The sequence below is a fragment of the Dromiciops gliroides genome, chromosome 3 (genome assembly GCF_019393635.1).
Source record: "Dromiciops gliroides isolate mDroGli1 chromosome 3, mDroGli1.pri, whole genome shotgun sequence".
Lineage (NCBI taxonomy): Eukaryota > Metazoa > Chordata > Mammalia > Microbiotheria > Microbiotheriidae > Dromiciops > Dromiciops gliroides.
The window spans coordinates 93,843,100-93,856,762 of NC_057863.1; the positions used below are offsets into that span (position 1 = coordinate 93,843,100).

Sequence of the window (13,663 nt, forward strand, 5' to 3'; positions counted from 1 at the left end):
TTCTGTTAATCAGCCCTTTCGGCCTCTGCTGTTCAACCTTTGCTAATTTGTTCTTTGAAGTTACACATTTCCTTGTTGAATAAGGAGTTGTCTAAAGAATAATTAGTGGTTTAAAAATCTATATGTGCAAACCTTGATTGTGTTTATCCACCATATTTTCTCTTGTAGCCCACCTACTCACAAGCTGAAATCTGTTTCTGGGCTTTATCTCAGCTCTGCTTGGTGTCAAGTGCTTAGATTCTTCTAGTGTTCTGCAAAGGTCTTCATAAACAAGTCTGAAATTTTTAATCCATTAACAAGAAATCTTTTTTTCTTCCTCCATCCCCACTGAGAAAGGAAAAAAAAATAAGAAAAACAAAGCCTCTGTAACAAATGTGTACAGTCAAGGGAGACACATTCCAACATTGGCCATGTCAAAGATGTATGTCTCATTCTGCATACTGAATCCATCTTCCTTGTCAGGTGGTGGGTAACATTCTTCATGTTCAGTCCTGTGCAGTTGTGAGTGGTTATTGCATTGATCAGAGTTCTTAAGTCTTTTTCAAAGTTGGTGGTTGTTTTTTACAATATTCTTTTCTTTCTTCTCATTCTGTTTCTCAAGCGTGTATTTCTTTTGGGGGTTGTTTTTATTTTCTATTTTTTTTTAACCCTAGACTTGTGATTTATTTAGTATTTGGAAGTCTCAGTGAGGATAGATTTTTTTTTTTTAAACTGATACAGATCCTAACCCATTTGCCTCAGAGTTTCCCCCTGGGGCACTGAGCAATTAAATGTCTTGTTCATGGTTATAGAGCTAGTTAAATAAAAAAAAAAATCTAAAGCAGAACTAGAACCTAGGTCTTCCTGGTTTCAAGTCTGGCTTTCTCTCTGCCATACTTGCTAATTCTTATAATTTGCCATACATAGTAGTTGATAGATAAAATAACTCAAAGCATTTACTCTACTGACTATTTCGGTCAAGAAGCCATCTTAAATCCTTCTTCTCTGCAAAGTCCAGCCCATTTCTTTTGCCTTTGAGCTGACATAGCTATAAGCAGGTACCACACCTTTAACAATCATCATATACTGTCGCCTTTTCATGTATGTATGTCCAGTCTCCTCAGGCAGCCAGTTTACACACTTGTGGTTATGGGCCAAGTTGTATACTCCTTGCTTCCCTTTAAATATTGTAGTAAAGTGTGCATAGAAGCTACCCAATGAATATTGTTGATCACAGTGATGGACTTCATTTCTCAAGAGTGTGTTAAGATAATGGATTTAGTAGATACTCAGGGACCTACCTGGAGATTTAAACTGATTAAATTGGGTAAGGCAGTTGCCTGGATTATTGACTCCTAGTTAACTAGATTGTAAGCACATCTGGCTTATTGTAAGAGCAATTAGTCTCAGAAATGGTAAGTTTCCATAAGTCATAAATCTTATATTAATTTCACCAAAGACAGTATGATGACATAAATGCATGTTATGCTGCATAACTGAGGATATACTTGTAATATATACAATAATTCCAAACCATACCTAGAGTATAATGACATATAAATGATAAATGAATGTAAATAGCTGATTATATTAGACATTATTACATAATCTTCTTTTAGTAAGTAAACCACATCATCTTATACATGAATTCTCTATCGAGTATAATAGTAACAGATACTTAAAGTGGTAATCAATTTATCAAAAAGAAATAAGACTCAACATCCACTCAGCAAGATTCAATATTCAATATTCAATATGTTCATTGATAAACCAAACAATAGGTTTCAATAACCCCCCCCCCCCCTTTTTTTTTTTTAAACTGGCTTTAGCAGATACTCAGGGACCCACCTGGAGATTTAAACTGATTGAATTGGATAAGGCTGCAGACTGAATTATTGACTCCTAATTAACTAGATTGTAAGCACAACTGGCTGGTACTTAAGAGTACTTAAGAAAGCGTGGTTCTCAGAAGCTAAGAACTTTGAACTTTGACTACCTTCTGGCCCAGTCAACCAATCAGCTTGAAAAACCTCCCATTTCTGGGAGGGAACAGGAAGGAAGAAACTGAGCCTGCACAGGTAGCTTGCTCTCTTTTGGTTCCTGACATCTCGGTGGTGGCAGAGGACTTCACAGAGGAGTTAGGGAAAGCTAGGATTGCCAGGTTGTAGGAATTCTGTTCTCAATCTTTCTCTTTCTTTTACTATCTTTCAATAAACCCATAAAAACCTAAAGTCGTTTATCAGTGTTTTTAGTCAGTTTCCCCCAAAACTGGGGGGACAGATTAGAACCTACCTTTAGAAATTTAAATTACACAAGAGGAAACAATTACAAATGATTGTTATAATAAATGATTATGATTACTTTTGCATGACAATGTAATGGAGGCTATCCCAGGAAGTGAGTCCCTAAATCATGTTTTTTCCCCCGATTTTAGCATGGCTGGGTTTACCGTGATAGCTCCAGATCAAATCCGAAGAGACAAGATAACATGGAGTATGTATATTCAATAATTCTATGCTCTTTGCTTAACTTTGATACTGTGTGTGTGTGTGTGTGTGTGTGTGTGTGTGTCACACACACTTTGTAGATCTAATGACTATCACTGGCTTTTGATGCTTTTATTGTTTTTAACCATTTCTTTAAAAAAATGTTCTATGAATAGTTGTAAATAATTGGTCTATATTAAAAGCCAAGCTGTTAATATGTATTTATAACCTAGTCATAATCTAGAATTCCTTTAAGACTGAAATGGTTTTATGTATACCACCAGTTAAAACACTGCCAATCCCCCACCCCCCCAAAAGCTTCATGGAGTTGAGAGTGTCTGCTGATGTTTTTACATAAGTGCAAATGTCTATTGTTTCCCCATTAGACTGTGAGCTCCTTGAAGGAAGGGATTGCCTTTATATCCCTAGTGCTTCCCATCATGTCTCTCCCATAGAAATGGCTTAATCAATAAATACCTGTTGATTGACTTTTTTTTTTATTTGGTTAGGCTAACTCCTTTAGAATAATGATGGATATCATTTAGAAAGCTCTACCGAGATTCAGGGCTTCATGTAATTTGCCAACAGGAGCATATGAAGAACTTGTCTTTTCATTGGACTTTTTCCATGTCGATGGCCAATTTCAGCAGGCATACTTCTCCATGGTTGTTGTAATGGGAGGGCTGTTCAAATCCGATTTCATCCTTCAAGGAATTTTATGATTTTAACATGTACATGGGACACACCTTATTGAAAAATAATCTTTAAGGGGGCATTTGGCTCTACTAAATCAGATAAAATTTATAATAATAATAATAATAATAATAAAGATCAATGGCATTAGGTATTCTGTGAATCTTTAGTATAATTATAGTATAGCTAGAATTTATATAGCACTTTAGGGTTTGCAAAGTGCTTTACATAGGTTATCTCTTCTGATCCATATAACAACCCTAGGAGGTAGGTGTTGTTATTATCCCCTCTTAGGAGATAAGGAAATTTTGCCTGATAAAAGTGACTCTCCCAGGGTCACATAGCTAATAAGTGTCTGAAGGATAATTTGAATTAAGGTCTTCCTGACTTCAAGTCTAGTGAATTGGGTGACTTGTAAAGATTTGAGCTGCCATAGAGTGCTATTTGTGAAAAGTTTGTTTCTTTTTATAATTTCATTCAGGTATGCATATGAAGATCATTCTCATGCAAATTTTATAGAGATGGAAAAAAGACATGGTCTGCTAATTACTAATATTTTCTCAGGCACTTTTTTTTCTTGAATATTGTCTATACACTTTTCTAAACCTCTGACACTCTTCTCTTTTGCAAGTATCTTGAGGATTCATTTCCCAAGGTGAGTTGCCTTTTGCATAGATCTCTTCTGTGTGTACTTTGCCTGGTTTAACCCCTCTTCCCATCTTTGTTTTCTTAAGTATCACTTTGGATATCCAGTACTGTCAATCATGAACTATAATATGAGAGTCAAAGCTTGGTGACTTGACTAACATTGATAGAGGAAGAGTTCATTATAGAAACCTTAAGAGATCATTTCCATTTTTATTGTTTTCCAGATTTATTATTAAATGCTCTTTGGGTGAGCTGACTTGAGTCTCTTACCAAGGCTTCTTGTTCGCCCTCCCCCCCCCCCAGTTCTTGTTGTTTTTTTAGGGGGAGGCTAGCCTCACAAATCCATCATAACTCTGCAAGATTATAATCTCACACCATTTTTTCTCTAAGATTTGACAAATGAGCTGATATTACAAACCAGTATATTTATTTTTTTCAACTTGCATGGAGAGCAAGCTTCTCAATTTCTTTGTTGTAGTGATTGATTTAAATCTGTTAAATTTAGAAAATGGTGACTTTTTTGTGACATCTGAGTTTTATAAAAATGCAGTTCTCACCTTTTTTTTTTTTTTAGCACTAATAGCTTTTTTTCGTAGGTCAGATTATAATTGCCTTAATTGCACGCTATATCTCCTTATTTTTATTCTTCTAATTTGGTTCTAATTTTGATCTCTTTTCTAATAATTTGCCCTAACTCTACACAGGCAGCTGATTCAGAAATTACTCTGTCATTGGTAACCAATTATATCTCTTTCTTTAAAATAGAATAGATTTTTGGGGGGTATGTAATGTTATTTGGTATCATTAATGTCCTAGAACTTCTTTATATTTTATACAGAAATAAAATCTTTAGGAAATTTCGGCATGAGGCTTCTGTATAGTTTACAACAATGCTGTCAAACTCAAATGGAAACTGGAGATAACCAGTAAACCATACATAAGAATCCCTGCAGGTTGCATATTGACTTAGAAACTTACATATTAACATTGTCTATCTTCTCTTTTTATTTATTGTTAAATATTTCCCAATTACATTTTAATCTGGTCGCCACTGTATTTGGGAGTGTTGCAGCCTTAGTGGGCTATATGTTTGACATCTGGTTTACAAGCCTTTGATCTCTCATTCCTTACTTCTGAATTACATTATTCAACATCTTTTTTTTCCCCCTTTCATTTCCCCCATTTCTACTTTTGTATTAAAGCCACAAAGTGGCATAGTACATGTGATTTAATTTGGAAAGCCTTAAATTCTTCTCAGCCCTGCTCTACCTCTTCAACCCGTATAACAAATCTTGGTACCTAGGTTGCAATTATCTTTATCATGGTTTGTTTGCAATTTCTTGTTTCAGGTTCTGCAATATAGAATAACCAAAAATTCTATGAAATGTCTTTTGTTGCTTCTGTATGCACAATAAAACCAACTTTAACTCCTTTATTTGCCTCTTCATGAAGAGTCTGTGTGTCACCTTCGTATTTAAATGCTACTTCCATTTGTCTGCTGGCTTCATTTGCAGCAAGAATATAAAATCATGATTCAGTTTTTCCAGTAGTATTTCCTTTTTTTTTTTTTTTTTTTGCCTACCACAATACATTGTTGACTACGAGGAAATTGTGGGTGAGGGGATTGAGCCAAGCGTCCAAATAACATAAATTGATCTTATGATACCCTAAACCACCTGCATAATTTTTTTTTTTTTGGTGAGGCAATTGGGGTTAAGTGACTTGCCTAGGGTCACACAGTAATTGTTAAGTATCTGAGGCTGGATTTGAACTTGGGTCCTCCTGACTCCAGGGCTGGTGCTCTATCCACTGTGCCACCTAGCTGCCCCTCCAGTAGTATTTCTACTGGTTGGTCATTGGACAAGGCTATCCTATTTAGAATGCTGGAAGCCAAGTTAATATATACATATGAACTAGACTGTGATTCTTGGCAACCTCTGCCACCATCACTAAAGAAGCACAATGGGACTTCACAGGACCAAGGGCCATTTTGTATTTTTTAATTTATCTGTTGCCATGCCCAAGGAATTTGTTAGCCTGAAAGTGATCCATCTCTCTGTACTTAGCTAGTCCAGCCCTCAGTCTGAGTCCATCCTTGGTCTTTCTGGTGTGGTAGTACCTGCCAGAGGTGCTCTACTGATTGAGCCTTCAGGAACCCAGAAATATTTCTGCAATTCACTGAGACATCAGAGCACAGTTTTGTAAACCACTGAAAACTCCCAGGAAGAAATAATTAAAAAAGAAATTGGGCTAAAATTAAAAAAAAAACCAAACCTCCCAGTCTCTAGCAAGATTTAAATACTCTCAGTATTTTAAAAACCACATTTAAGTCTATTTGGAATGTATGCATTAAAAATATGATTCTCTTAATTTTTTTCTATTGATTCTGTAATTGACTAAGTTCCTGTTTGTTAATGAAGCAAAATGTGGTTATTTAATTTACTCTTCTTACCATGGGGCTCATGTTGAAACTATGATGCCAGGGTGACTGATTTTTCAGGTTCAATCCTGGACATGAGTAAGATTCAGATGTCACAGTCCCTCCCTTGTAATATTCCTTACTAGCTCATACACTTAGAAATCACTGCCTTTAATCTCTTTTCTTGGTGTTTATAAATAACTTTTCCTTCCTTTAACTTTCATCAATTTGTTTCGTCTTTCCCATCTGGCTTAGTTGCTGAGAAAGAATTAGAAGATTTGGAGAAATGGAAACAGCAACAACGTTCCAGGACAATCCACATGAAGCCAAATAAACTAGGTAAGAAAATAGAACAGTTAAAATGGGGGGAAAAGAAGAATTCTTCCTCCAGTGGCCCCAGCTGAAACCCTGCTCACTGAAAGACCACCAGGCTCCCCTTTCCTAACAGTGTCTCCTGAGGATTTCTGGATCTTTCCATTGGCCCTGCAACTTAGCTCTAAGGTCTTTCTGTATCCTCCTCATCTCAACTTTCCTATGTTTGTGGCCTCCCCTATTTAGAATGTGAACTTTCTGAGAATAGGCATATTCCTATTGCTTACTACAGCCCCATGTAGTAAGGACTTAGGAATCTTTTTCCATTATATTCCAGAGGTGGTCTTTACATTGATTTCAGTTAATTCTTTAACTATGTGCAGAGTATGGTTCTTGTCTTACTGTAAAGGATACAAAAATGAAATAACACTGTAATCACCTTGAAGGTGGGGACTGTTTAGTGCAGGGGTCCTTAAACGTGTGTGTGTGTGTGTGTGTGTGTGTGTGTGTGAGAGAGAGAGAGAGAGAGAGGGGGGGGGGTGCAGAGAGAGGCCCCTTTGATAATCTGATGAAGACTATAATTGAAGGAGATGCTAAATTTCAGTTAGAGGTTAGTGAAAATAAAGATGTAATCTTTTTCCCATCATTGGGTTCTGAGACCCCTTGAAATCTATCCATAGATTCCCTTGGGGAGTCTCTGGACCCCCAGAGGGTCCAGAGGTGGTAAATTATTTTTGTGCACAGTTAAGAACTACCCAGTTAAGAATCTCTGGTTTATTAAAAGAGATAAAGTAGACAAATATGTACATTACAATAGAGAAGCTGAGAATCGTACAAAGAGGTGGGGGGAAAAAACACCTGTTAAAGATTCAAAGAGGGAGTAATAACTTTTTTCCTGAGGGAATCAGGGTAGGCTTTGTGTACTACATGGCACTTGAAGTGGGAGTTGAGGGATGAAAATGACCAGGGTTGTAACCCTGAGCAATGGAAGTTATGAGTTTTCCTAGCTAAGTACCTTTTGTTCGTCTCCTTTTGGATAACTCACTGTGGGGAGTCTCATTGTTGTAGCAGGTTGGGATGGAGTATGTTTTTATTTTTTTATTTATTTTTAATTTTTTTTTTTAGTGAGGCAATAGGGGTTAAGTGACTTGCCCAGGGTCACACAGCTAGTAAGTGTTAAGTGTCTGAGGCTGGATTTGAACTCAGGTACTCCTGACTCCAAGGCCAGTGCTCTATCCACTGCGCCATCTAGCTGCCCCTTGGAGTATGTTTTTAAGTAAACACATTTCCTGTTTCTGTAGAAATCTCCCAGTTACTTTTACCCAAAGCATCAAATGAATGACACAGTGGTCGTCTAATGAATGCCAGGGTACTTTTAAGTTGCCAGGGAATGGGATGAAGGCTTAATCGTCAAAGCATTTAGACCTCTCCATGAATGATTGTACTCTGAAGAAAAGAGCATACCCAGGGAATAGAATGACTCCTTGGTAGTACATGTCAAGTTGTGAGTGAAAGACTCTTTGAGCATTTTAATCACAGGAGGGGAATGCTAATCTGTGTGTAAATGAAGGCAGAGAAGATTCTGAATATGAGGTGAAGGTGAGCCAGGGACACATTGGTAGGTGTGAAGAGAAATGTCATCTATGTTTTCATTTTTAAGGAGAGAGACCTTTGAGCCTCAAGAGGAGATGCTGCCAGGGTGATGAATTGCCTTGTCCCAGCTCTTCTGAGTGCTTGAATCATTCAAAAGGGAGGCCACTTAATGGGAATCTTTTAAATCATCTTTTCTTCCCATTTAGTGCGAGAACATAAAGGAGGGGATGCACACAATTGTCTTTGACTTTGTTAATACAGAGGAATCTAGGGGGATTAAACTTCTAATTAAAGTGGCAGCTTTGGAGAAATATCCTCTTCTTTCCACCCTGCCCCCCCTCCCCCCCAGGATGTATGGTTGAAGATAAACCTATTTTGGAAAAAAATAGTTGTATGTAGACATGATTTGAAGATTGCATAAGAAAGTTAATGAAATAGTCAATAAATGAGACAACTTATGATTCCACTGTCAAAGTTGTTAGACCAAGCATAAGAAAGAAATGATTATAATATGTAAAATTAGACTTTGGGAAAGTTTTGGGGAAAAAACCCTCACTAATACTGAACCTGGACCCGTCTTCCCCATTGTATAAGAATAGATTTTCCCCTTTCCATAAAATGGTAGCAACTTTAGATCAGAATCTTTGAAATTACTACTTCTCCTCTATCATCTCTCTTCTCCCACCTTCCCCTCCTCCCCCTCCAAAAGCAGCAGAAATGATATCTTTAGTGATTCAGTTATAAAACCTACCCAGAATATTAATTGTTTTAATGCCTTTTCTGTGAGAGTGAATCTTTTGAGGAACTGACATTTAGTGACCAAGGGATTCTCTCAATGGAAGCTTTTATAATATTCATGGGGCAGCTAGATGGCACAGTGAATGGAGTCCTGGGTCTGGAGTCAGGAAGATTTCATCTTCATGAATTCAAATCTGGCCTGACTCTAGGCAGGTCACTTAACCCTGTTTGTCTCAGTTTCTTCCACTATAAAATGAATTAGAGAAGGAAATGGCAGACCACTTCCATATCTTTTCCAAGAAAACCCAAAATGGGGTCACCAAGAGTTGGACATGACTGAAAAGACTGAATAAAAACAACATAATAGGCATACTAAGCTTGAATAAATGTTGAAAAAAATCTCCAAATGACAGTTCTTAGATGATGTTGGGCAGTCAGAATTTCTGGTGGTAAATTATTTTTGTGCACAGCTAAGAACTACTAAATGGCCCAAGATCCATGTTTCTTGAATAAGAGGTGAAATAACATCAAATCATTTGGGTTTATAAGGAACAAATCTTGCCAGAAAATTTCCATTGCATTTATTTATATCCACATAGTATAGATTGAACTTTGGGCTTTGGGAGTTTCCTATTCTAATGAAGGGCAGCAAGAAAGTCAAAAGAGAGAACAAAGATGTGTTTGGTTGCAGAAAGAAAAGTCTAGGAGACAGAGGTGTTTAGCTTCTAGAAGAGAGGAACTGAATTTATTTATTATTGAGTGTGGGCACTCAAATATCAATTGACAGTGGATAGAAGCTAGAAACTGTGAATAATTAAAAGTAGAGCAAAATGTTAGAAATCTATGTAAGTAGAATAGCTTAGTAAGGAATCTTTTAAAACACATAGAAACCCTGATTCTTTAATGTCTTACTAAGGAATTCAGTTTTATTTAATGTCCATGAGCATTAAACCATTAATAAGTAAAACCCTCTTTCACGCTATGTCTTAATGCCTCTTTGATGGGTGACATTTCAGTTAAATATTCAAGTGTTATGTATTGGTTCCTTGTCTCTAACTCTCATTTTTTATAAGGTGGAAACCAGTCAGAAGCTGAAGCTAGGAAGAAACAACAATATCAACTGTTACAGTCTAAATACCAGGAAAAGGTCAGAAAGAATCCATTCTATCTAGTTAATTTTATCAAGGACTTTTTTTTTTTGCATATTTGAGTATCAGTGCTTTTAATGAATGATGAAAAAAAACACATTCGCTTGATCAGTGTCATGAAGTTTCAAACTATTTACAAATCAAAGGGAAAGCATTAAAAAACGGAATGTCAACAAATATACCTTTCCAATTTGAATAGAAGTCTATGTGATATTACATTCTGGGAATATTGCCTTGGCCAGACCCTTAAAAGGCAGCCTTGATTCTACTTTAAAATGCCTCTGGTCAGGGGGGCAGCTAGGTGGTGCAATGCATAAAGCACCGGCCCTGGATTCAGGAGGACCTGAGTTCAAATCTGGCCCCAGACACTTAACAATTACTAGCTGTGTGACCCTGTGCAAGTCACTTAACCCCAATTGCCTCACCAAAAAAAGAAAAAAATGCCTCTGGTCCAGAGACCGAGCTAAGCCTATTTCATCCTGCATTACTTTAAGGAAGTAGGAAATTGTGTAAAATGGTCAGTGTTTGAGAGAGAGGTCCCAGATGTTCTTTGCTTTCTAAGGAAATTCGAACAACAATTTCATGATCATGTTGAGGGTTAGTACAAACAATACAGTAATTTGCCTTTCATCACAATTCTGTGTTTGAGATTGACTAAAAAAAATGCTCACTTTTTCTTTTTGAAACTGTCTTCTCAATATGATTTAGCGAAAGAGAGAAGAATATATAAGAATCCAGAAGGAAGTGGAAGAAGCTAAACTCCAAGAAATAAAGGCAATTCAGAGAGAAAAGGTGAGATGATGCTTTGACATTGAATGAAGCAGGACAGTGTGGTACAATGGTGAGAGTAAGACTTGGGGCTTAAGGGGCAGCTAGGTAGTGCAGTGGATAAAGCATTGACCCTGGATTCAGGAGGACCTGAGTTCAAATGTGACCACAGACACTTGACATTTAGTAGCTGTGTGACCCTGGGCAAGTCACTTAACCCTCATTGCCCTGGAAAAAACAAAGATTTGGGGCTTAAAGGACCTGAATTTAAAGTCCTCAGATGAAGCTTTACTGCTTATGTGAATGTGGGTATGTCCTTGAACTGCCCTGCCCCTCAGCTTCCTCATCTATGAAATGAGGAGGTGTCTGTTGGTTTTAAATCAATGTTATTACAACCAGAAGACATTAACCTACACATTGTAGTTTTAAGACTAATAGTGATAGGTGCAGGTCCTCATTGTCTCACCCTTGGATTATCTTCCTTCTGCAAGTCTTTCCATTGCAGTGCATCATCCTCCACTCAGGTGCCAAATGATCTTCCTAAAGTATACATCTGAACGCGTCACCCCTCCTTCTTGATAAATTCCAGTGACTCCCTGGTTGTTGCCCACAGAATCGAATAGAAAATCCACTGTTTGCTTTTGAAATCCCTTCATAACCTGATCCCTTCCTACCTTTCCAGTTTTCTTTGTGCTTTACCCCCTTCCACGTACTCTACAATTCAGTGTTTCTCCTACCTGATACCCCATCTCCTGACTCCATCCATTTGAATTGGCTTTACTCTATCCTTGGAATATTTTCCTTCCTCACTGCTGCGTCTTGGAATCCCTCATTTCCTTCATATCAAATTCCCGCTTCTGCAAGACACCATTCCCAGTCCCCCTAGCTGCTAGCAATGTCCCCTCTGAGATTATTTCCCACTCATACTGTATCTTGTAGGTACCAAGTTATTTACACATTTGTATGGGAGCATCTTGATAGAAGGGACCAGGCTTCTGCCTTTCTTTTTATTCCTAGTGCTTGGTATAGTACCTGACACATCACGGATAGCACTTTGTTTGGACAGCGCATTGTTGTAGTCAAGCTTCTTGCTCCCACTACTCTCTTTAAATTGCTCTATGACCAATGACTTATGACTTTTTTTTTTTTTAGTGAGGCAATTGGGGTTAAGTGACTTGCCCAAGGTCACACAGCTAGTAAGTGTTAAGTGTCTGAGGCCGGATTTGAACTCGGGTACTCCTCACTCCAGGGCCAGTGCTCTATCCACTGCGTCACCTAGCTGCCCCAACCAATGACTTTTTAATTAAGCCAATGTCATTTTCTCAGTCCTCTCTGCAGTTTTTGACAGTAGTGAACAGCACTTCCTGTAGGAAGGCACTATTTGTTACATGTAACTATTGCTTTGCCTGTGTGCCCCCTCTGAATCTTTGTTTTGTTTTGGTTTTGCCATGTGATTTTGTTGGTTATACTGATTTTAAATTTTTTAAATTTTTATTAATTTTTGGGGGGGAGGTGATGCAATTGGGGTTAAGTGACTTGCCCAAGGTCACAGAGCTAGTAAGTGTTAAGTGTCTGAGGTCGGATTTGAACTCAGGTCCTCCTGACTCCGGGGCCAGTGCTCTATCCACTGTGCCACCTAGCTGCCCCTATACTGATTTTTTTATACACACATATATGTATATATATCTATATTCTTTTCTTTTTTTTGCATCTCTTATCACCTTTCAATAACTTCTCCCTCAGAACAATTAATTATACTCAAACAAGTTAAATTTGCGTGTTGGCCATATAGGAGGCTGTATCATGTCTCATTCTGCACTTCTGGTCTCAGTGTTCTAAAATCATGGTTGGTCACTCTGTTAGTGAGAATTCTGAAGCCTTTCAAATTTTTTTCCCCTCTCTATTGTATTCTATTGATTCTACTCATTTTACTCTCCAAGTTCATGAATCTAAGTTTCTCAGAATTTTAAATATTCATTATTTATTCGTTCATTCACACATTTATTTATCTATTTATTTATTTGTTTGTTTTGCGGGGCAATGAGGGTTAAGTGACTTGCCCCAGGTCACACAGCTAGTAAAATGTCAAGTGTTTGAAACCAGATTTGAACTTGGTCCTCCTGAATCCAGGGCCGGTGTTTTATCTACTGTGCCACCTAGCTGCCCCCATCATTATTTTTACAGTTCAGTAATATTGCTACATTCATATGCCACAATCTGTTCAGCAATTTCCTCAGCTGATGGGCATCTCCTTTGTTTCCAGGTCTTTGTTACAACAACAATGACAACCCCTTCCCGCCCCCAAACACTGTTATTTCTTACTCTTTAGCATGAATTGTGCTGGCCGACTTTGTGTGTTTGGGGAAGAGATCTTGGAAGACCCTATCGTGGTGGTGGTAGAAACATAGATCTCTGGTATGTCCTTGTCCACAAGCCATAGGACATATTTTCCAATTTGGCTTTCTCTCCCTGCCTGGCTGTCCCTGACTGCCAGAGCAGCTGTATATGACACCTGCTGGAGATTTAGATTGAGAAGAAAACAAGATTTTACTCTCAGAGGATGACTTTCTTTCCCTCCCCCTCCTTTTTTTTTTTTTCATTTTAAGTAATTTATTTCTGGCCAGAATCTAGGCCTGGCTACCAAGCAACAGATATGTTTTTATAGAAAAATGTAAATGTAGCCTAAACCTAGACTAATTGCTTGTGGTACCTATAAAATATCCATAAGATATTTGTGCTTTGTTTTCTAAATATTTTTAGTTTCAATGAGTCAATTTCCATTTGATGTTGGTCACGGTGCATTCAGTTAAATTATTTTAACGAGAGTTCTAAAATTCTTTCTTCGTTTATCCTTATTTCCTTTTTCCTTTTTGAAGAGG

At 37.6% G+C, this 13,663-nt stretch overlaps 1 protein-coding gene across 1 annotated transcript in view; it reads left to right on the plus strand.

The window, feature by feature from the left end:
- EPSTI1 (epithelial stromal interaction 1) overlaps positions 1 to 13,663 on the plus strand; it is a 113,401-nt gene that overhangs the window by 33,965 nt on the left and 65,773 nt on the right. Inside the window, exons 2-5 of the mRNA XM_043995904.1 lie at positions 2,414 to 2,472; positions 6,481 to 6,564; positions 9,942 to 10,015; positions 10,725 to 10,808. Coding sequence (XP_043851839.1) covers positions 2,414 to 2,472; positions 6,481 to 6,564; positions 9,942 to 10,015; positions 10,725 to 10,808 — 301 coding nt within the window. The remainder of the gene's footprint in view (positions 1 to 2,413; positions 2,473 to 6,480; positions 6,565 to 9,941; positions 10,016 to 10,724; positions 10,809 to 13,663) is intronic.